This window comes from Heloderma suspectum, chromosome 10 (assembly GCF_057233095.1).
Source record: "Heloderma suspectum isolate Gila_16-S chromosome 10, 16-S_ref, whole genome shotgun sequence".
In the NCBI taxonomy this organism is placed as follows: Eukaryota; Metazoa; Chordata; class Lepidosauria; order Squamata; family Helodermatidae; genus Heloderma; species Heloderma suspectum.
In genome coordinates, this window is record NC_139467.1 from 20,124,540 (window position 1) to 20,147,376 (window position 22,837).

At 48.2% G+C, this 22,837-nt stretch overlaps 1 protein-coding gene across 1 annotated transcript in view; it reads right to left on the reverse strand.

The window, feature by feature from the left end:
* Positions 1-221: 221 nt before the first annotated feature.
* The window catches only part of LOC146337912 (IgGFc-binding protein-like), a 28,751-nt gene continuing 6,135 nt past the window's right edge, over positions 222-22,837 (reverse strand). Inside the window, exons 3-9 of the mRNA XM_084815451.1 lie at positions 21,317-22,594; positions 16,335-16,370; positions 11,320-11,355; positions 9,281-9,411; positions 4,906-5,193; positions 844-981; positions 222-386 (exon numbers count right to left, since the gene is read on the reverse strand). Coding sequence (XP_084671577.1) covers positions 222-386; positions 844-981; positions 4,906-5,193; positions 9,281-9,411; positions 11,320-11,355; positions 16,335-16,370; positions 21,317-22,594 — 2,072 coding nt within the window. The remainder of the gene's footprint in view (positions 387-843; positions 982-4,905; positions 5,194-9,280; positions 9,412-11,319; positions 11,356-16,334; positions 16,371-21,316; positions 22,595-22,837) is intronic.

Genomic DNA, 22,837 nt, shown 5'->3' on the forward strand with positions numbered 1-22,837 from the left:
TTTTGCACCAATGGCTTTGTTTCATTTTGGTAATCTAAAAGAATCTATTGCTGACTGGGCCCTAACAGAATCAGGATCCTAAATCAACACAGGCAGGATGTTTTTGTTTTTGTTTAAATAGACTTTGAACATTTCTGTTCAAAAGGTACAAAAATATGCATTTCTTTCAACAAAACCTATGGGATTTTGTAAGGGACCAGAGGGAGGAGCTGGCCAAGTACTTACAAGAAGCAATCTGTGGTGAGCCCAGTCACATATTGGTCCACTTGGAACACCCAGCGACCTGGGTAATTCACATTGCTGGTTTGGGGAAGATGGAGAATATCAGGGGTGCGGGACCCAGGCATGATGTAATAATTTATTTGGTCTCCACTGTCAAATCCAACCTGGAGCAGAGACAGAAGGGGAAGACTCATGTACTGTTCAGACAGGGGAGAGACATTTATTGGGATTGCATTTTGATATGGAGGTAGCTAATTTTGCACTTTTGCACCAATACAAGAAGCAAAACTCAGCCTTTGAAGGTTGAATTTTTCAAATTTTTCACTCAGAATTTTTCAATGCAATCCACCACCTCCCCCCACAAACAAATGCATTCAAAAATCCATATATTGGGGAAAGTGCACACAAAAATGCATGTTTTGGTGAAAATAACATTTAAAATGCATTATATTAGGGAAATTGCTTGCAGTATATTAGGCACAGAAGTGCACAGAAATGCCTACAGATTTTCATGTGATTATTTGGGGAAGCCTTTAAGGTAGTCTATGTTACTTTCATCCCTTGGTGCAGAATTTCCCAGTATAACATTTGCTGTACCATGCGAATGCCATCTAAAGCTACCTGTGCTGGAGTTCCTCCAAGGCCCGTCTTAGGATTGCCACCACTTGTTGTCCCTGTGGTCCATTCGATATTAAGATACATGAACATGATGAAGGTTAGTTCCCTATTGGTAGTCAAGACAACCTGGAAGGTGTTGACCTGCAACACAAGGAGAAGAGGGAGAAAGTAGTGAACGTTTTGTTGTATATGGTTACACAAGTGAGCATTTTCTTCCATACTGCATAGCGATGTATGAAATAGAGATGTCGGAGAATTTCTCCACGAATCTTGGGGAGGCCAAATGCCAGTGCATTCGGCCCCCTGAAATTGGTGGAGAAACGGTCTGCCCCCCCGCCCCCCCACCCCGGGACAGGACTTACCTTGCTCGAATGTCCCTGGCGGCGGCAGCTCCGGAGGCAGCTCCGGCGGCGTTTCGGCGGCGGCCGGTCTTCTGACCGGCTGCCGCCGCCGCCATTTCAAAGTAAAAAAAAACCAAACAAACGTGATAGGCTACGTAAAGATTTACGTAGCCTATCACGGCTAGATTTTTAAAAAACACCATGATAGGCTACGTAAATGTTTATGTAGCCTATCACGGCTGACTTAAAAAAAAAAAGTGCTTACGCAAATGGCAGCACCCATGGGCGCCGCCATTTGCGTACGTGCTTCTTTTTTTTTTTAAGTCAGCCTGATAGGCTACATAAACATTTATGTAGCCTATCACGGCTGACTGCATGGACGCAAACAGTGGCGGCTACGGCCGCCGCCATTTGCATCCTGGCAGGAGATGAGGTTTCGCGGCCGGAGGGACGGGGCACCTCCCCCCTGGCCAGAATTTCGGCGGGGAGGGATGGGGCACCTCTCCCCTGGCCAGAATTGTGGCGGGGAGGGACGGGGCGCCTCCCCCCCGGCCAGAATTTTGGGGGGAGGGACAGAGCGCCTCCCCCCCCACGAAGCAAGCTTCGGGATCAGGTAAGTGACTTTCGTCCATCCCTAGTACGAAACGACTTACCTGTTTCGTTTTGTACATCTGCATTGGGGGAGGCTCCATCCCTCCCACCAAAATCCTTGACGGCCGGCTCCGCTCCGAGGTGACTCCGCGGAGCCGCTGGCCAGGGCAGCCCACAGCGAAATCCGGCCGCTGCTGGGCTGCGCAGGGACGCAAATGGCGGCCGCCGTAGCCAGCGCCATCTGTGTCCCTTTTTTTGCCATGATAGGCTATGTAAAAATTTACGTAGCCTATCACGGCAAAAAAAAAAAAGGGAACGCAAATGGCGGTGACTACAGCGGCCGCCATTTGCATTCCGTTTTTTAGCTGTGATAGGCTACGTAAATATTTACGTAGCCTATCATCGCCTCCGCAGGGATGCAAATGGCATCCCTGCATTAGCTGTGATAGGCTACGTAAGTATTTACGTAGCCTACCACGGCTAAAATGGTGATGTGAATGTAAGGATGGAAGAAAGTCCCTTACCTGGTCCCGCAGCTTGCTTCGCAGTGGGGGGGATGTGCTTCGGTTCTCCCCCCAAAGTTCTTGGCAGGGGCGGAGGTGCCCCGCCCCGCCCGGCCGAAATTCAGGCCGAGGGGGAGCGCCCCGTCTCCCCGGCCGCGAAATAAAAAAAGTAAAAAAAACCCAACAACCACGTGATAGGCTACGTAACGATTTACGTAGCCTATCATGGCTAGATTTTCAAAGTCAGCTGTGATAGGCTACGTAAATCTTTACGTAGCCTATCACGGGTGACTTTGGAAAAAAAAAAAAGCGCCTTGTTTGGGCAGGGGTAGTGTTGCCCTTATTTTTGCCGTAGTCTACATAAATCTTTACGTAGACTATCCCTGCCCAAATAAGGAACGCAAATGGCGGCGCCCATGGGCGCCGCCATTTGCATATGCGCTTTTTTTTTCCCCCCAAAGTCACCCGTGATAGGCTACGTAAAGATATACGTAGCCTATCACGGCTGACTTTGGAAATCTAGCCGTGATAGGCTACGTAAATCGTTACGTAGCCTATCACGTGTGTGTTTTTTTTTTTACTTTACTTTGTAATGGCGGTGGCGGCAGCCAGTCGGAAGACCGGCCGCCGCCCCCGCCCCCGCTGAAACGCCACCGAAACGCTGCCGGGACCCACCGCCGAGAGGGACATTTGAAGGAGGTAAGTCCCATCCCGGGGCGGGGGTGGCGGGGGGGGGTGGAGAATTTCACCACCAATTTTGGGGGGCTGAATGCGTTGGCATTCGGCCTCCTGGAGATTTGTGGAGAAATTCTCCGCCATCCCTACGCGAATGGCAGTCGCAGACGTGGCCGCTATTCGCAGAGCAGTGCGAACAGCAGCAGGTGAGTGCTCTGTTTTGCATGCCTTTTGCGGGGTGGGGGGCAGGGAGCTTCGTTCCGCCATGGGTTTCGGGGGGCCGAATGCACTGGCATTCAGCCTCACCAAGATCTCTGGCGGAATTCTCCGCCATCCCTAATACAGCGGTGACAGGTCGGTCCTCTAGTGGCAGGGCATTCCACTTTGGGGGATCAGGTTAAAATGACAGGGAGTCCCCACCCCAGTAGCCTCAGCAAGAGAATCCCCACAGCAGTTGTGTACTGTTCAATTTCAAAGTGCAGGGGCTCATCATAACAGTCCCCATAGCCATACCCTCAAGGAGAGTCCAACATTTCAGGCAGTTGTGTTGATAAGAACATAAGAAGAGCCCTGCTGGATCATACCAAGGGTCCATCTAGTCCAGCACTCTGTTCACACAGTGGCCAACCGGCTGTCGATCAGGAACCCACAAGCAGGGCATGAGCGCAACAGCACCCTCCCATCCATGTTCCCCAGCAATTGGTGTAGATAGGCATACTGTCTCTGATACTGGAGGTAGCATATTGTCATCAGGACTAGTAGCCACTGATAGCCTTCTCCCCCATGAATTTGTCCAGTCCCCTTTTAAAGTCACCCAAATTGGTGGCCATCACTACATCTTGAGGAAGTGAATTCCATAGTTTAACTATGTGCTGTGTGAAGAAAGACTTCCTTTTTATCTGTCCCAAGTCTCCCACCACTCTGCACTCTCTCCCCCACCCACCCCCCTCTGTAAATCAAGGTAGCCTAGAGCAGGGCCCTCCAACCTTTTTGCATCAGTGGGCACATTTGGACTTTTGATAGAGTGTTTGGGGTGTTTTTTCCAAAATGGCTGCCATAGTGGGGGGCAGGCTTGCCCATTCATAAAATAGCTGCCATGGTGGGCATGACTAGTCACAAAAGAGACTGAAAGAGAAGTAACTTGCTCAAGAAGCAACTTGGCCAAGAAGCTAAGTGCAAGGCAGGGGTAGGGTCTGAGCTCTAAAACACAAATCCACTCCTTTGAACCCAAATAAAGATGGTACTGGGGGGCAGCCCCTTCACTCTGTAGCTTGCCCTCCTCCCAGTTAAAAATATAACTTTTAAACATTAAAGAAATCAATATCAGGAGGGCAGAGAGCCTGGTGGGCACCAAGAGAAATGCCCACTAGGCACCATATCGGAGACCCCAGGCCAGGTAATTTCCCAAACAATAATGAAGGACTCCAAAATAATGTGAACCATGGATTTTTGTGAACTGTCCAGAGAGCTTCGGCTATATGGAGGTAGGTATGGAAATGAAATGAATAAATGGTGAAATAAATAAATAAATAAATAAATAGTTGATCATCAGTGCATCAGGGAGAAGGAGGGGGGGCAACTCTCCTTCTAAAGCTCTCCACACAACCCTAATGCTGGCTACAGCCCTAGCTATGCTGGCTAGGGCTGATGGGAGATGTAGGCCCAAACATCTGGAGGATCACATGTTGCCCACCCCTGATTTAAATGGCCCAACTTGAAAAGTCAGTGGAAGGTGAGAGAATCATGTAGGTCCTTCCCATTAAATTGGTGCTCCCTCCTGGCAGATGACTGATTTGATGGACAAGATCCATGCAATCATTTTCCACCCAAATTCTTGGGTCATCATTTTAAAGGTTCTCCCAGCCACAAGGAAGCTGCTCATTGCTAATCAGCAACCATGTGGTCAGGAGAACATTTAAAGGGTACCACGTGGTCCAGGTCGATAAGAGACCTACTTTCTTTGATTTAGATCCATAATAGCCCACATGGTCCCATGTAGCAATGAAGGCCCAGACAGCTGTGAAAGGGATCTCAGGGAAGTACTCATTGATATCTGCAGTGCAGCGGCTAAGCAGTGTTGGGTCCTGAGTCTGCCTCCAGAAGACATCCCCATGTATAGGAGTGTAGACATCACTCCAAAATGGGGCAACAAGGGGTAGTCCACCATCCAGGGGTAAAGGGTCAGGAGTGATTCCAAACTCTGGAACTGCCACACCAAAGGTGATCAGACCATCGTTGTCCACCTGCAAGAACAAAGGGAAAGGTGAGGGACAGAAGATAGAGACAGACTGATGGACAGGTGTATTTAACAGAGTTGTTGTGAATGACTTGCCCGGGGAAGAGAGGTCATGGAAGAAAGCCAGTAGTCTAGAATGAACCTATCAAATGTATCTTGTTCTCTGTTCTGTGGCTGTAAAGAATATTCCGCACACAGATTGCAGGTTCTGAGTGAGGCCATGAATAACTGGGCTTATCATGCACCCATTTCAATACAGATCTGGGATACAGTACAATAGATCTGTTTCAATACAGATCTGGGATTGCTGGGGATGAAGTGGGGGACAACAGCAAAGGAGGTTTAGCAGGTTAGAGACCAGGGCCAGAACAACACCCCAGGTCATATTGATACAATCCCATTGTAGTGACCTATATCCCTCTTGCTCATTTATAACTCATATTATCTTTTTGGTGCCTGGTTAAGACCTTTTTCTTTCCCCAGGCATTTGGCAGCATATGATGAGTTTTAATTGGTCCTGGAGATGTCTTTAGTTATGACTGACATAGTTGTTGTAGTTATATGTTGTTTGTCTATATTGTCTGTGTGCTTTTATGTAAATGGCTTTTAAACTTTGTATATTGTATTTTAATGTTTTAACTTCTGTAAACCACCTGGAGAGCTTTGGCTGTGGGGCAGTATAGAAATGTAACAACAACAGCACACACAATGATATCAGTTGTGGTATTTTGAATAATATGAAATAAAAACCAGGAATAATGCTAAAAAGGCAGTATACAGAATGTGTAATGTGCCTAGGGATGGGCGGAATGCTTACCCCATTCCGGGTGGGGGGGTCTGTGTGTGGGGGGGAGGCAATCCGTTCCTCCCTCCCGGAATCCATCCAGGCTGGCTCTGCTCCACCTTGATCCTGCGGAGCTGGCCGCCAGCTCCGCTTTGCTGGCGAATGTCGATAAAGCCAGCAGCCATTGCCGTGCCATATTGCTCTAAGTCAGGGTCCGGATGCAAATGGCATAGTGGGCGCCATTTGCGGCCGTAAAGCTGGTAGTTTAGCCCAAATGCAGCCATAAATGGCTGCATTTAGGCTAAGCTACCAGCTTTACGGCTGCAAATGGCACCCGCTATGCCATTTGCGTCCGTAGCCTGACTTACAGCGATACGGCACGGCAATGGCTGCCGGCATTGGCTGCCGGTACAGCAATGGCTGCCGGCTGCCTGCATGGCAATGGCTGCCAGGGACGTGGCCGGCTCTGCAGGATCAAGGCAGCAATGGATCTGACCCGGAAGGATTCTGTGCGGAGGTGGAGGTGAATGCTCCGTTCTGCCATGGGCCTCAATGGGGTCTGTGGCGGATTTCTCCCACATCCCTAAATGTGCCCCAACAGTTATCTGTGCACTTCAGGACTGATAAAAAGCACTCGTGTAGAACTAGCCCAGATTAGATCTGGGAGCTGTTGAAAGAAAATGCAGTAAAAGCTTAAACTGATCCAGCAGTTACGAGAACCCTGGGAAATGTAGTTCTGCCATAGGAGTGAGTAAAGTCTGTAACAAGAACATTTTCAATGATTCCCCCAACTATGGTTCCCAATATTCCTTTAGGTAAGCCATGCATTTTAGTGTTATTAAATTAATATTGTTTTTGGAAGACATGCACTAGCTTTCTGACTGCATTTCTTGGTTGTTTGGATAGGTTTTAGCTGTTCTGCTGAATTTTTATGTTGAATCATTACACTGTGATTGTATATGGATGTTCTTGTAATTTTGTGGCATGCTGCCCTGATAGTGTTTTCTGATTATTTGCATGGACTTGGGATAAATAGCTGGATGTCCCATCATTGCTTGTAGTCCATATTTGTCTCAATTCCTGCTGGGATGGAGGATTCTATAGACCAACCTTGCTTAAGCCATTGTCTTCCAGATAGGGATGTCAGAGAATTCCGCAATGGATCTCGGTGAGGCTGAATGCGACTGCATTCGGCCCCCCGAAATCCATCGTAGAACGAAGCCCCCGCCTCCCCAACCCACGAAAGTCGGGCAGGACGAAGCCCCCACCCCACCCCACGAAAATTGCTCAAAATGGAGCACTTACCTGCTCCTGCTGGCACTGACTTGCGAATGGCGGCTGCCCTGTGGCCGCCATTCGCTGCTTCTTCATGGCCGTAATAGGCTACGTAAATACATACGTAGCCTATCACGGCTAATGCAGGGACGCCTTTTGCGTCCCTGCGAAGGCCGTGATAGGCTACGTAAGTATTTACGTAGCCTATCATGGCAGGCTAAAAAAAAAACACGTACACAAATGGCGGCGGCTACGGCCACCGCCATTTGTGTTCCTTATTTTTGGCCGTCTTAGTCTACGTAAATATTTACGTAGACTATTACAGCCTAAATAAAGGGGAACGCAAATAGCGTAGCGAGTGCTATTTGCGTTCCCCTTCATTTTCGCCGTCATAGTCTACATAAATATTTACATAGACTAAGACAGCCAAAAATAAGGAAAGCAAATGGTGGTGGCCATAGCCGCTGCCATTTTCGTATGCAGTTTTTTTTTTTACCCAGAGCCCTCCGCAGCCGGAAATCCGGCTGCGGAAGGCTCTGGCCTGGCTGGGCCTGGCCGGCTGCTCTGCGGAGCTGCTGCGGAGCACAGCTGGCCGTGGAGGATTCCAGGGGGGAGGAATGGATCACCTCCCCTCCCGTCGAGGATTCCGTGGGGAGGGACGGAACGCCTCGCCCCCCACCATCAACATAATCTGCCGAAAGGTAAGTGGCTTTCGTACATCCCTACTTCCAGATGTGTTGGGCTTAGGGATGTATGGAAGTCACTTACCTTTCCGCGGATTATGTTGATGGTGGGGGGGAGGCGTTCCGTCCCTCCCCACGGAATCCTCGACGGGGGGGGAGGCGATCCGTTCCTCCCTCCCAGAATCCTCCATGGCCGACTATGCTCCATGGCAGCTATGCAGAGCAGCCGGCCAGGCCCAGCCAGGCCAGAGCTGTCCACAGCCGGATTTACGGCTGCGGAGGGCTCTGGGAAAAGAACAAAAACAAACCGCGTACGCAAATGGCGGTGGCTACGGCAGCCGCCATTTGCGTTCCTTATTTTTGGCTGTCTTAATCTACGTAAATATTTACGTAGAGTATGACGGTGAAAATAAAGGGGAACGCAAATAGCGTAGCGGGTGCTATTTCCATCCCTTTTTGATTCACCATTTTAGCCTACGTAAATATTTACGTATGCTAAAACGGCGAATCAAAAAGGGACACAAATAGTGCCTGCTACGCTATTTGCATTCCCCTTTATTTTCGCCACCATAGTCTACGTAAAAAAAATTTACGTAAAAAAATAAAAAAATTTTACGTAAAAATTACAAATATTTACGTAGACTAAGACGGCCAAAAATAAGGAACGCAAATGGCGGCTGCCATAGCCGCCGCCATTTGCGTACGCGTTTTTTTTAAAAAAACAAAACAAAACCCAGCCATGATAGGCTATGTAAATCTTTACATAGCCTATCATGTCATTTTTATTTTTTACAAGACTGCAAATGGTGGCAGTGGCAGCCAGTTGGAAGACCAGCTGCTGCCGCAGCTGCCGCCGGAACCACCGCCGCCCGGAAGATCCGCCCCAGGTAAGTCTCGTCCCGGGGGGGATCCACAGGGGGGCGGGGGGTGGCAGGCTGTTCGCCACGGAGTTCGGGGGGCCGAATGCACTGGCATTCGGCCTCACTGAGATCCGTGGCAGAATTCTCTGACATCCCTAGTTGGGCTATAACTACCAGAATATGGGAATTGCAGCCTAAAACATCTGGAGGGCAACACAGCATGGGCAAGGCTGCTATAGAGAAAAGCAAGAAAATGTTGCTATTCCTCTTCATATAGCAGGTGTCTGGCCTCTTTGGATAAAAGGCCAAAGGGGAGCTTTGGTCATCACCCCCTAACACACCAAATGATGCATCTTGGGTGTTCTGATAGGGTCCATGCAAATCAAGGTTCATGGTGCACAAAACAGGAGATAAGATATACAGGCAGAGCACTACCATGCCTTTTGGAAGAGAACCATAGCAATGAGTTTCATTCTGGTAAGAGTTACGTACATAGAGACTGTGGTACTCCTTGCCATAGAAGGTGAGAGGAACTGTAATTAAGACCTTTGGAGATCCAACATCATCTCCCTTGGGGTTCTTTGCATCACCTTGGTCTGTCCCATAAGGATACAGCAATAATTCTAGAGCAGGAGATAACACCTTGTTATTATGTCCATAGAGACCTGGTCAGAAACTACTTTTACAAAAGGTCACTGGGGGGGGGGGATATAATATGTTGGGCCAGGCTGTCCCCCCACCCACCCCACCCCACTGGGAACTTCTAGGAAGACTGATCACCACAGGCACCATTTCCTCTACAGCAGTTGCAGACTCTCAGAATTGAATTCTCCATCCTATTTGTGGGCAGAGAAATTGGGGGGAACCATTTCACCACATTTCTCCAAAGGGAGAAGAATTTTTCCAACAGTGTTTCAGAGGCAAGGCTCACTGTTAGCAGTAGCACAGCTTCTTTCTTTTTTGCCACCCTTGCAAGAGGCAGCAGCAGCACTCGTGTTGGCAGCCTGGCTACCATTTTGAATCCCCCACAATACCCTGGACCAAGCATCCTTCAGAGGCTGTGTGTGTGTGTGTGTTTGGGGGTGGGGGGCAGAATGGCAGCTGCCACACACAAAAATTGTGAGGAAAATTTAGAGAAAACTGCAACGTGGCTTTATTTTTCTAAGGGGTTTGTGTGTGAGAAAAAGAAAAATCTCAGTTCTCTCCTCTGTGTCCCCTGCCCCAGAAGACATCTTCTGAGAAATTTCAACTCTGCTCTACCCTCTGCACACCCCTCCTGCCTCTGGTATGACAACTGGGGTGAAGGAGATGGCTGTATTTGGCCCTAAATCCTCCAGTTTCTGATTCCTGCCATAAAGCCTCATCTCTGGAATCATTTTTAATGTGGTTTCTGGAGATAATTTTGTGCAACATCATGAGAAATCTCCAACCCACAGCCCCTCTCTGCAGGGACCCTGTAAATTCTATGTTATATATTCAGCCTAGCCTACAAATGTTAATATATGTGCTAATTAGGAAACCCTGAAGGGCTTGTACTATGTATGCCAAATGATCTCAAGCATTGCATCCTTGTTCTGAACCTTTCAACAAACAAGTATTTTCCCCCCTTTAAAGGGTGGTCAGCAATACCAGATAATGGCCTCGTCAAAGCCTAAGGCAGAAGTAATACCACCAACACCGTAGTCAATTTTCTCTGATGTGAACACATAAGAATCCCATTTGGCTTAACCTGGAAGTTTGCACACAACTGAGTAACCACCACAGGTAGGGATGCTGGTGAGATTCTACTGGACTGGGCTCAAAATTAATCTTAGGGGGCACATAAAAATCTCCTAAAACAAGACCTTTACAAGTCCCAAAACTCTCTTCCAGCTTGGATCAATATCTAAGCTAAAGAAGAATTCCTGGCTTCCCCCAAAGCATCTCCTCCACCCCCAAATGCCATGTCCCACCAGCTTCAGCCCCCCAAACACAGTTCCCCCCTTTCCCTTGATGTTAGGTGATATGGGAGCAGCAGTGGAAGCATATGGGGAGAAGATAGGAGGGAACAGATTTTCCCTCCATTGCCATAGGATGCTGTTATCCATCACAATGGGGTGACAGAAAGAGGTGGGGATCCTCCCTCCTCTCTTCTCCCAGTGTGCCACACTGCTGCTCTTGCTGCCACCCAGCTTGAAGAGAAGGGAAGGGGGTGGTCTGTGTTTTTTGGTGTGTGTGTGTGTGTGAAATTGCTTTTTTTGGACAGGAGAGGGCAGTGGAGATTTTCCTGAGTCCTTGACTTGGCAAACTATTAAAATTCTTCCACCCTCCCTCCCGCTCTCTCTCTTCCCCCAGAAGTTTTTGGATAATTTCCGAGGTAATCAAGGCAAATGTCAGATCACTTCCCATCATCCTTAAGTCCTGCCTGGGACTGAATTTTCCCAGAATACAGTGTCTTTTCCTGCTCCCTTATCTTATAAGCATGTCACTGTCCATTGATCTTGAAGAATTGCTCAGCCCACTAGGTCTCTCTTAACCCAACTTCACCTTACCTTTTGGCTTCGGGACAGGAGGCACCAGTGCTGATCCTAAAAGGAAGCAATCAAAAGACTTTCATCAGGCCTGTACCAGATTTACATACACCCAGATTGAGACGGCTGAGTTCAACAATCAGGGGGGTCATAGAGCAGCTTTAGTTTTCAAACACAGCATAGCAAGCAGATGCCTCACACTTAAAGCAGGAGCCTCCTAATTTCAACAAAAGAAAACATCACAGGAGACCAAATGAAGGATTCCAAATTGTTTTCATGCATGACCAATCGGTCTCTGCTTGCCTTGCTGTGTTTTAATCCTTATGCAGCCGAAACAGCACCATTCACACAGAAGAAGGAGGTATCAGCAAGCATGGGGATAACCAAAGCTTTGTAGGATTATCAATTTTGTTTAGAAAAAGAAACCCTAAGGGGTGGAACACTTGCCCCCCCCAAAAGCCACATGAGGACTGAGCATGCTCAGTGGACACCGTGTGTCTGTTGTAGAGGAAGAGGTGTTTTTTTGATGTATTGTTGTTATTGATTGCAGATTTATTTTCTTCCAACCAGTCTGAGTACAATGTAATTGTGGACAATGTGCTATATCTAGGGATGTGCAAATCAGCATAACTCAAGCTTGCTGAAGCTGTCCGAATTCCATTCCACAGCTCATTTTGACTCAAGTCTGTATCAGCTCAAGCCCATGTCAATAAAATGAGTATGACTAATGGCCAGCTCAGCAGAGGTTATTTAGTTATTACATTTATATCCCACCTTTTTTCCTCCTTAAGGAACCCAAGGCGGCGTACATAATCCTCCTCCTCCTCTCCATTTTATCCTCAGAACAACAACCCTGTGAGGTAGGTTGGGCTGAGAGTCTGTGACTGGCCCAAAGTCACCCAGTGAGCTTCCGTGGCTGAGTGGGGACTAGAACCCGGATCTCCCGACTCCCAGTCCAACACTCTTGTCACTACACCACACTGGCTCTCTCAGGTGAGGTGAACATAGGAAGCCAACAGAGTTACTTCTGGTTCTAGAAAACCTGTGGATTATGGCCTGTCTCCTCACTATGACAGAGGATAGAATGGGGGAGCAGCATCAAAAAGCAGAAGTGTGAAGAAAATATATTCTCAAGTGAGTTGTTTTATTTTAATACATGACCTGGCATGTATTACTGAGACCTGGGTGGGGGAACTGGGAGGGGTCACTCTCTCCCAGCTGTGCCCTCCTGGGTACTCGGTGCAGCACCAACACCGACTTGAGGGTTGGGGAGGGGGGGTTGCCGTGGTCTATAGGAATTCAATCTCCCTCTCCAGGCTTCCTGCTCATTCGAGTGCAGATCTTGAGTGTCTGTACCTTGTGTTGGGTACCCGGGACAGACTAGGGATTCTGTTGGTGTACCGCCCACCCCGCTGCCCATCGGACTCCCTGCCTGAGCTGACGGAGGTGGTCTCGGACTTGGTGTTGAGGACCCCCAGGATGATGGTCCTGGGGGATCTCAACTTCCATGCCGAGGCCGCTGTATCCGGGGCGGCTCAGGACTTCATGGCCGCCATGACAACCATGGGGCTGTCCCAACATGTCATCGGCCCAACGCATATAAAAGGACACACGCTTGATCTGGTTTTCTCGACTGGGCAGGAGGATGGTGATCTGAAAGTAGAGGAATTAACATCTGTCCCTTTGTCATGGTCAGATCACTTCCTGCTGAGGTTTAGACTTCTGGCGGCCTTTCCCCTCTGCAAGGGTGGGGGACCTATTAAAATGGTCCGCCCCCGGAGATTAATGGATTCCGATGGATTCCAGAGGGCTCTGGGGGATTTTCCCACTGGTATGGCTGGTGCTCCTGTCGAAGCCCAGGTCGCTCTGTGGAATGCAGAGATGACTCGGGCGGTTGACACGATCGCACCCAAGCGCCCTCTCCCTCTGAGCAGAGCCCAGCCAGCTCCTTTGTATACACCTGAGCTGAGGGCAATGAAGCAAGAGGGGAGACGGCTAGAACGCAGGTGGAGGAAAACTTGTGCTGAGTCTGACTGAACACAGGTAAGAGCCCACTATCGAGCCTACTCTGTGGCGGTGAGGGTGGCAAAGAGGCAGTTCTTTTCCACCAGCATTGCATCTTCTCAGTGTCGTCCGGCGGAGCTTTTCCGAGTGGTTTGCGGCCTCTTACATTCTGGGCCAGGGAGAGAGACGGTGGAACCCTCGGTAGCACTAGGGGTGGACGAAAGTCCCTTACCTTTCGCCGAAGGTTTTTCGCGGTGGGGGGGAGCGCTTCGCTGCTCCCCCCGCGAAGTTCAGGCCCGGGGGGGGAGGCTTCCCGCCTCGCCCGGCCGAAATTCAGGCCGGGGGGGGAGGCTTCCCGCCTCGCCCGGCCGAAATTCAGGCCGGGGAGGAGGCTTCCCGCCTCGCCCGGCGGCGAACTCGAAAGTAAAAAAAAAAAACAAACACGTCCCCTGATAGGCTACGTGACGATTCACGTAGCCTATCACGGCTAGATCTGGAAAGTCAGCCGTGATGGGCTACGTGAATTGTCACGTAGCCTATCACGGGTGACTTTAAAAAAAAAAAAAAAAAGCGCGTACGCAAATGGCGGCCCCCATAGGGAGCCGCCATTCGCGTTCCTTATTTAGTTGCTGTAGTCTATGTCAATGTTTACGTAGACTACGGCGAAAATAAGGGCAACGCAACGTTAATAAGGGCAACAACTCGAAAGACCGGCTGCCACTCCCGCCCCGCTCGAACACCGGACGAACCGCCAGCCGGACCCGCCGCCGGGAGGGACATTCAGGGAAGGTAAGTCCTGTCCCGGGGGGGGGCGGGGGGCGGGGGGGGCGGGGGATTTCTCCCTGAAACTTGTTCGGGGGGCCGAACACGTTGGCGCTCGGCCCCCCGAAGTTTCGGGGAGAAATTCTCCGCCATCCCTAGGTAGCACGCTGTGACGAGTTTGCGCAGCACTTTGAGGATAAAGTCGCTCAGATTCGTCATGAATTGGACACCACCATTAATGCAGTTCCATTGGTAGAGGCGTTCAGAGCACCGTCTGGTCCAGTTTTATTGGATGAGTTTCAGTTACTGAGGCCTGAGGATGCGGACAAGGTGCTTGGCCAAGTCCGATCGACCACTTGTGTGCTTGACCCTTGCCCTTCATGGCTTATTAAATCAAACAAGGAGGGGATGTCTGGCTGGGTCCAGGAGGTTGTAAATTCCTCCTTGAGAGAGGGAGTGGTGCCTGCTGCTTTAAAAGAGGCAGTAATTAGACCACTCCTGAAAAAGCCTAACCTGGACCCAGAGGATGTTAACAATTATAGGCCAGTGGCCAACATCCCCTTCCTGGGCAAGGTGCTTGAGCGGGTGGTTGTAGGACAGCTCCAGGCACTGTTGAATGAAACGGATTATCTAGATCCATTTCAATTGGGCTTCAGGCCTGGTTTTGGAACGGAAACTGCCTTGGTCGCCCTGTGGGATGACCTCTGCCGGGAGAGGGACAGGGGGAGTGCGACCCTGTTGATTCTCCTGGACCGCTCAGCGGCTTTCGATACCATCGACCATGGTATCCTTCTGGATAGGTTGTCTGGGTTGGGAGTTGGAGGCACTGCACTACAGTGGTTCCGCTCCTACTTGGATGGCCGATTCCAGAAGGTGGTGCTGGGGGATTATTGCTCTGTGCTATGGCAATTGTGCCATGGGGTTCCACAGGGCTCTATTCTATCCCCCATGCTGTTTAACATCTACATGAAACCGCTGGGGGAGGTTATCCGGAGGTGTGGGCTGAGGTGCCATCAATATGCGGATGACACCCAGCTCTACCTCTCTTTCTCATCAAAACCAGGTGAGGCAGTGGCTGTTCTGAACCAGTGCCTGGGCACGGTAATGGACTGGATGAGTGCTAATAAACTGAAACTCAATCCAGACAAGACGGAGGTACTGTTAGTGGGTGGTTCGTCTGCCCGGCTAGGTGATATTCAACCTGTTCTGGAGGGGGTTGCACTCCCCCTAAAGGATCAGGTTCGTAGTTTGGGGGTGCTCTTGGATCCAGAACTGTCACTTGAGGCACAGGTGAACTCAGTGGCACGGAGCACTTTTTATCAGCTTAGGCTGGTATACCAACTACGCCCTTATCTGGACAGAGATAGCCTAGCTACAGTTATCCATGCTCTGGTAACTTCTCGTCTGGATTACGGCAATGTGTTATACGTGGGGCTGCCTTTGAAAACGGTCCGGAAACTTCAGCTGGTCCAAAATAGGGCAGCAAGATTGTTAACAGGGACTGGCCTGCGAGCTCATATTACGCCAGTACTTTTCCAGCTGCACTGGCTGCCAGTCCATTTCCGGGCCCGATTCAAAGTGCTGGTGTTAACATTCAAAGCCCTTAACGGCTTGGGGCCAGGTTACCTGAAGGATCGTCTCCTCCCATATGTGCCTGCCTGGACCTTAAGATCATCATCAGCGGCCCTTCTCCGTGAGCCCCTGCCAAAGGAAGTGAGGCGGGTGGCTACTAGGAGGAGGGCTTTTTCTGTTGTGGCACCCCGGATCTGGAATGAGCTCCCTAGTGAGGTTCGCCTGGCGCCTACATTGTACTCCTTTCGGCGCCAGGTGAAGACCTTTTTATTTTCCCAGGCATTTTAGCTTTCTAAATTTTTATCTTTGCTGTTTTAAATTTGTATTTTAAACTCCTGTACTGCTGCTAGGTTTTATTGTGGTTGTATTGTTATATTGTGGTTTTAATGTTCTATATATTTTAAATTGTTTTATTGTGTGTTGTTTGGTTTTAGTTTTTGTGAACCGCCCAGAGAGCTTCGGCTATTGGGCGGTATAGAAATGAAATAAATAAATAAATAAATAAATAAATTTTTACTGTACCAGACAAAGTCACACGAAGTTCATTAACACCTGGATCGCAATTGGAGCCTGAAGTTGTTCTTGGGAAGTTACTCTTTTCCCAAGATACAGTTCTCCATTTTTTATAAGTGTGACACAGTTTTAAGTCTAAAGAATTCTTCAACTCAAATTCAGGCCTCAATCCATGTGCACTTTACCTTTTGGCTTATGGGCAGGAGACTGTGATGCTGATCCTAAAAAGCAGCAAAGAAAAAGACCATCAGACCTGTAACAGACTTATACACTTAGAGCTTTTCTACATGATGCTGTTCACTGCTGTACCTATTTTTAGTTTCATTGGAGAATTGAGATCATAGCTCTACACAAACAGCTTTTCCTTTCCTGCTTGTCTGCTACATAACCTCTAGGTGATACTGTGCTATAGCAGAATATCACAATTACACAAGTAGGAAAACATCTTTTATTTCACTTTCAGAAATAATACTCCATTTTCCCTACTCTAAAACCCCCCAGGAAAGTGCTCTTAAAAAGCAGAAGCAACACTGGAGGATCACAAAATCTTCTAAAGAACCTGTAAACAATTGCGAGTAAAGAATCACGAGCACATAATAAAAGCCTCATGTAGAAAGGCTCATATACATTTGTTCATTTCGATGATAGAAGGTTTCAGCTGAGACCAATTCCACAGCCTCCAAAACACAGACCATATTCACACTTCACCACAACCACAAACTGCTATGAAATCAGGCTAGCAAAACTAAAACTCGAATCAGCTCTTATCTGGATGTCAGCTAATGACCTGAAGCTACATCCAGGTAAGTTGGACATAAGATGTCGATTGGAGGAGGGAAGGCCAATCTGGAAAGAGGTATTCCAACTATTTTGGATGTACTTTAAGGATGGGCACATCTGTCAATTTCATTTTCTCTTGCATTCTATTTTTTAAATATGTATCTCAAGTTCTTTCTCTCCCAAATATGAAGAACTTTGTGAATGTTGGTAACTTCTTATCAAAGATGAACTGAAATTAAATTCTCACCCATGTGCACCAGACAAATTCAATAGATACAGCTATTCCCAGCATACAGAGGACCATAATCTACCAGCCTGCCATATAGTTATGAAAGATGAGGAGCCTGTCAGAAGAAAGAGGTGGCAACTCTAATGCAGCTCTAACATGGTTGAATACATAGGAATCCAAACCCAGACTTTTAAGAGCAAAGCACTCAAAGCCCTGGGCCTGGATGGATGAATCTGTCCATTCCAATTTCTCCCACATTCTTTTTTTTAATCACATTCTTTTTGTCCCAAATATGGGGAACTTTGTGAATTTTGATTTCTTCTCAAAACTAAACTGAAACAAAATTTTCATGCATCCCTGCTACATAAATACATAAAACATAGCGCTGTGGGCAAGGTCTTTCACAATTCTCCGCCCTATTTGTAGGCAGAGGAATTTCTCCAGGGAGAGGAGAAATTCTCCAATAGTTTCTTAGGGGTGAGGTTCACCACAAATGGAGGCAGTAGAACAGCTTCTTTCTTCTTTTCCTACATTTTGGTTTTCTTTGGTGCCACTGCTTTCCCTGAAGGGTTACCCAGCCAGTTGTGGTCTGTAGCACACAGGAGAGTGTGCAGTTTAATCACTGATCAGTATTTTTATTATCTTGTAGTTTTATTTTATTGTTATTTTGATGGTATGACACTGTATGTTGACCACTTTGAAACTTTGTGGAAAGCCGTAGATAAATCTGATTAATAAATAAATAAACAAACTGTGTTAAGAACATAAGAAGACCCATGCTGGATCAGACCTTGTAGTCTAGCATTCTGTTCACACAGTGGCCAAATACCTGCCTGTAGGGAAACACGTAAGTAGGACATGAGTGCAACAGCACCCTCCTACTGATGTTCCCCAGCAACTGGTGTACATAAGCATACTGCCTCTGATACTGGAGATAGCATATAGCCTTCAGGACTAGTAGCCATTGATAGCCTTCTCCTCCATAGATTTGTCTAATCCCCTTTTAAAGCCTTCCAAATTGGTGGCCACCACTACATATTGTGGTAGTGAATTCCACAATTCAACTAGGTGTTGTGCATTGGCCTGGCCACCATTTTGGAATCACCCTTAATACCCTGGACCTATCATCATTACAGAGCATGGGGTGGGGGGGCAGAATGGTGGCTGCCACACACAAAAATGGTAGAGAACATTTCGAGAAAATTCTGCATTCTTGGTGAGGAAAAAAACCCTGAGAAATTTGCTCAGAAAAATATCTTGTGCGTCAGCTCAGCTCTACTAGAAAGAGATCCTAGCAGGGAAAATAAGAGAAATAGTACCCAGGGGTAAGATAGCTGAAGGGAGGGTGTAGAATAGGCAAGAGACTGAGGGCAAATGTGGAGGCTTCTGAGTATCCAATGCCCTGTTGTGCAGCTGCCAGCAGGGCAGGATGAGCAATGGATTCAATTTCTATCCCTTTGTCCTCCTTTTATCCCCTCTAGATGAGCCTCTGAGCCTGTCTAGAGGAGGCACGCCACCAGGGCTGGGGCTGGAGCTGGAGAAGCCATCTATGAGGTTCTCCACAGCTGCTTCTGTGACTTTGGACAACAGGCACCATGGTTCTTTTCATGGTGGCTGTGAGGGGGAGGAGGAGGTGGCAGTGAGATGATCAGATGTTCAAGTCCACCTCCCAAAGTTGTAGTTGTATCTATGGCTTTAGGACTGGGGGGGGGGGGGTTGAACCTGAAAAATCCAGTGTTCCCTGGGACACTCTCCAGGAACCTGCTTGTGGGTTCCCAGTCAACAGCTGGTTGACCACTGTATGAACAGAATGCTGGACTAGATGGAACCTTGGTCTGATACAGCCTGGCTCTTCTTATGCACTAACTCAAAGTAGGTGACAGAGAAGGAGGGTTGAGGAAATGGGCCAAGGAAACAGGGAAGCACAACAAGAGGGGTTTAATAAGAAAGATAGGGTGGGATCTCAATTTCACATATTGTTTTCAACCAATGAGCCAATTCTTTGGCTTTAGACTTCTAATATTTTGGATGTATGTTTGTAAATTCGTACAGTCTCACTCTCTGAAAAATGATCTCTCTCAATAACATTATTTGGGCTACATTCGGGATGTTAGAGAATTCTGCCACAGACTCCAGTGAGGCTGGATTCTTTAGAATCCAGCCCCCTGGAGTCTGTGGCAGAAAGGAACAATCCCTCCGACCCCCCAGAATCCCCCCGGGACAGAGCCTACCTTTGTCGGCTGTGTGCTGCCCCATGAATGGCTGCCCCGGTTTGCAGGAGCTATTTCCATTCCACTTTAGCCATGATAGGCTACGTAAGTATTTACGTAGCCTATCACGGCTAATGCAGGGATGCCATTTGTATCCCTGCGGTAGCCATGAGAGGCTACGTAAATATATACGTAGCCTATCATGGCAAAAGGCAGGAACACAAATGGCATAGTGGCTGCCATTTGCGTTCCTGCCTTTTGCCGTGATAGGCTACGTAAATATATATGTAGCCTATCATGGCTACTGCAGGGATGCAAATGGTGGCCACTATGGCAGCCGCCATTTGGGGCTGCAGCCCAGCAGCAGACGGCAGTCTGGCTGCGGGTGGCCCCGGCCGGTGGCTCTGTGGGCTCCCTGCAGAGCGGAGCTGGCCCGGGAGGATTCCAGGGGGGAGGGACGGATCGCCTCCCCCCCCAGCGGATGGCCCCAGCGGAATGGGGTAAGTCATTCATACACCCCTAGGCTACATGCAGAAAGTGTTTGTTAAAAAATATTAGGTATTTGTCGAACTAGATGACCTAGGAGTAGGGATGGCAGAGAATTCCGCCACGGATCTCGGTGAGGCCGAATGCCAGTGTATTCAGCCCCCTGAAATCTGTGGTGGAACAGCCTGCCCCCCCGCCCCCCCGCGGATCCCCCCTAGGACAAGACTTACCTGGGGAGGATCTTCCGGGCGGCGGTGGCTGTGACAGCGGCTTCGGTGGCAGCGGCTGCGACGGCTGGTCTTCCGACCAGCTGCCGCCACTGCCATTTGCAGTCTTGTTAAACAACAACAACAACATGATAGGCTATGTAAAGATTTACGTAGCCTATCATGGCTGGGTTAAAAAAAAAAAAAAGCGTACGCAAATGGCGGCGGCTACAGCCTCTGCCATTTGCGTTCCTTAGTTTTGGCCGTCTTAGTCTACATAAATATTTACGTAGACTAAGATGGCAAAAATAAGGGGAACTCAAATAGCATAGCGGACGCTATTTGCGTTCCCCCTTATTTTCGCCGTCTTAGTCTATGTAAATATTTACGTAGACTAAGATGGCCAAAAATAAGGAACGCAAATGGCGGCGGCTGTAGCCACCGCCATTTGCGTATGCGCGTTTTTGTTTTTGTTTTTTAAGCCAGACGTGATAGGCTACGTAAGTCTTTACGTAGCCTATCATGGCTGACTACAGGGACGCAAATGGCGGTGGCTACGGCCGCTGCCATTTGCGTCCCTGCTAGCCAGTGGCCGGATTTTTGGCTGCTGGCGGAGCCGGCTGGCGGCTCCGCAGAATCTCCGCGGAGCGGAGCTGGCTGGCCAGGATTCCAGGGGGGAGGGACGGAGTGCCTCCCCCCCAGCGGAACCCAGCGGAGCCAGGTAAGGGGGATTTCGTACATCCCTACCTAGGAGTCCCTTACTCTATACAGTTAAGTTATTTCGACCCTGGAAGGTAACTGTGGAAATGAGGAAATTATTGTCTTGGGAAAGTCATGGAATTCTTAATCTCTGCTGGCTCTTGGGGAAAAAAAATCTGCAAATAAACAGCAGAAAGAAAGAAAATCTATTGCTGGTATTTTCCCCCAGATTAAATAGAGTTAAACTTCTCATAGTTATTTAGAGAGGCCCTGAAGAATTTTGAAATAAGCAAACAATTTCCATTCTAGATATTATTAAATAAAATAAGACTTGCATATTCACTGCCTTCTGCAGTAATAGTATGAAATGGCAGCTAATGCTCAAGGAAGAAGGGATGAGAATATCATTGGTAGTAGAAACCTTGGGCAGTGATGGGATACTTTAAAACAGATGCAGACAAATGAATTTAAAAATAATCTCCCAGTGAATCCCATAGAATTCTGAACTGCTTTATTGCCAGACTGTTCCTTCATTGCAAGAAAATGAGACTACTTACTGCAGGAGCAAAGGGCTACAGAGCCATAGCCATCACGATATGAACCTCCAAAGTTGAAGAGCCCAAAAGAAGTGGTGGGATGCTCTACAGGGAGAGCACTAGTTTCTGTGCCCAAGAGGTGTTCAGCCCAAGAATATTCTGTGCCAGGAATTGATCTCCACTGGATGTTTGCAATGGTCCTCCTCGCTAATTGGATCTGGCTGGATTCTGAAGTACTAGCTATGATGATAGCATAATTATCATTCTGTCCCATCCCATCAATATGGTACAGCCTGCAATAGCTTGCTAAAGCTGGAATATTGATGAGGAATGGGTCATAGATTCTGCTTTCTTTGGGGGCATCAGGAAAAAAGGGCATCAGTTTGTTATAGGAACTGTTTCCTTTTGTGGCACCAGTGAAGAAGAAAAGGACTTGAATTCCAGCATCAGCAGAGATGAAAAGTGGCTGAGAGCTCCTCACAACAAGCTGGATTACTTCACCAGTCACCATGTTTCGGGAGCGTTCTCTGTCCCCAGATTGGTATTTGATCACAGTGTTTTGGGAAGCGATGACATAAGCAATGTCAAAACGGGTCTGGAAGGACAGAGGAGGGACAATAAAGGTGGTTCCCCAGTGGGAAACAGGCAAGAGCTGTTCAACCACATGGTCACAGGCTGTGTGCTTCTGAGCACAGCTGTGTCCACTCAAGACAGCCACAGGTCTGTTCGATTCAACCTTGGTGCCAGATAAATCTTCTGAGCTTTGCAGCTGGATTGCCTGGAAGGCCTTGAGGTCAGCAACCAGCTTGCTCCCTGCATCATAAAAACGACCTTTGACTGTCACAGCCCCTTTCAGATGAATGACAACTTTTGTGGGAGTTTTATAGGCCAGGACTGCAAATTCCTTGAAAGTATGTGCTTGACCACCTAGTGGTGTTACCACATAATACAATTTGCCCAGCTGCTGGACTGGGTACACGACTGTGCCGCCAGTGGAGTAGTCCTTGTGGTTGCGGGAGAAGACAGAGATGTCTTTGTTAGCTTGGATCAGCACAGTCCCATCAAAGGTGCCAGTCTCCACCATCTCAAGGGAGGCTGGAAGCTCAATTGACACTGTTTGTCCTTCACTGACGGGAATGGTTTTCTGGAAGTTCTGTTTGTTCACAGTCACTGTGACGCTGGTTGCAGGATGATATCCGGTGATAAGCAGCTCAAACTTAGCATTGGGCTGGCTTTGCCTGATGTTGAACAAAAATGCTGTGATGAATTCCTTCCCACGAGATCTCGCTACAGAAGAGCCTAAAAGGAAGAACAAAACAAGGAATGAATTATGAAAGGGTCTGACAATTGTACATCATGCAATGTAATGAAATTATATACATTTATAGTGTGGCCACATTTGGAAAACTGTGCGCTGTTCTGGTTGTTCTATCTCAGAAAGACTTCCAAAAGATATGGGGGAGGAACTACAATCATCAACTGAGCTAGAACATCTTATTTATCAGGATTTAACAATGGCCCTGTTCAGACACACATTATAGA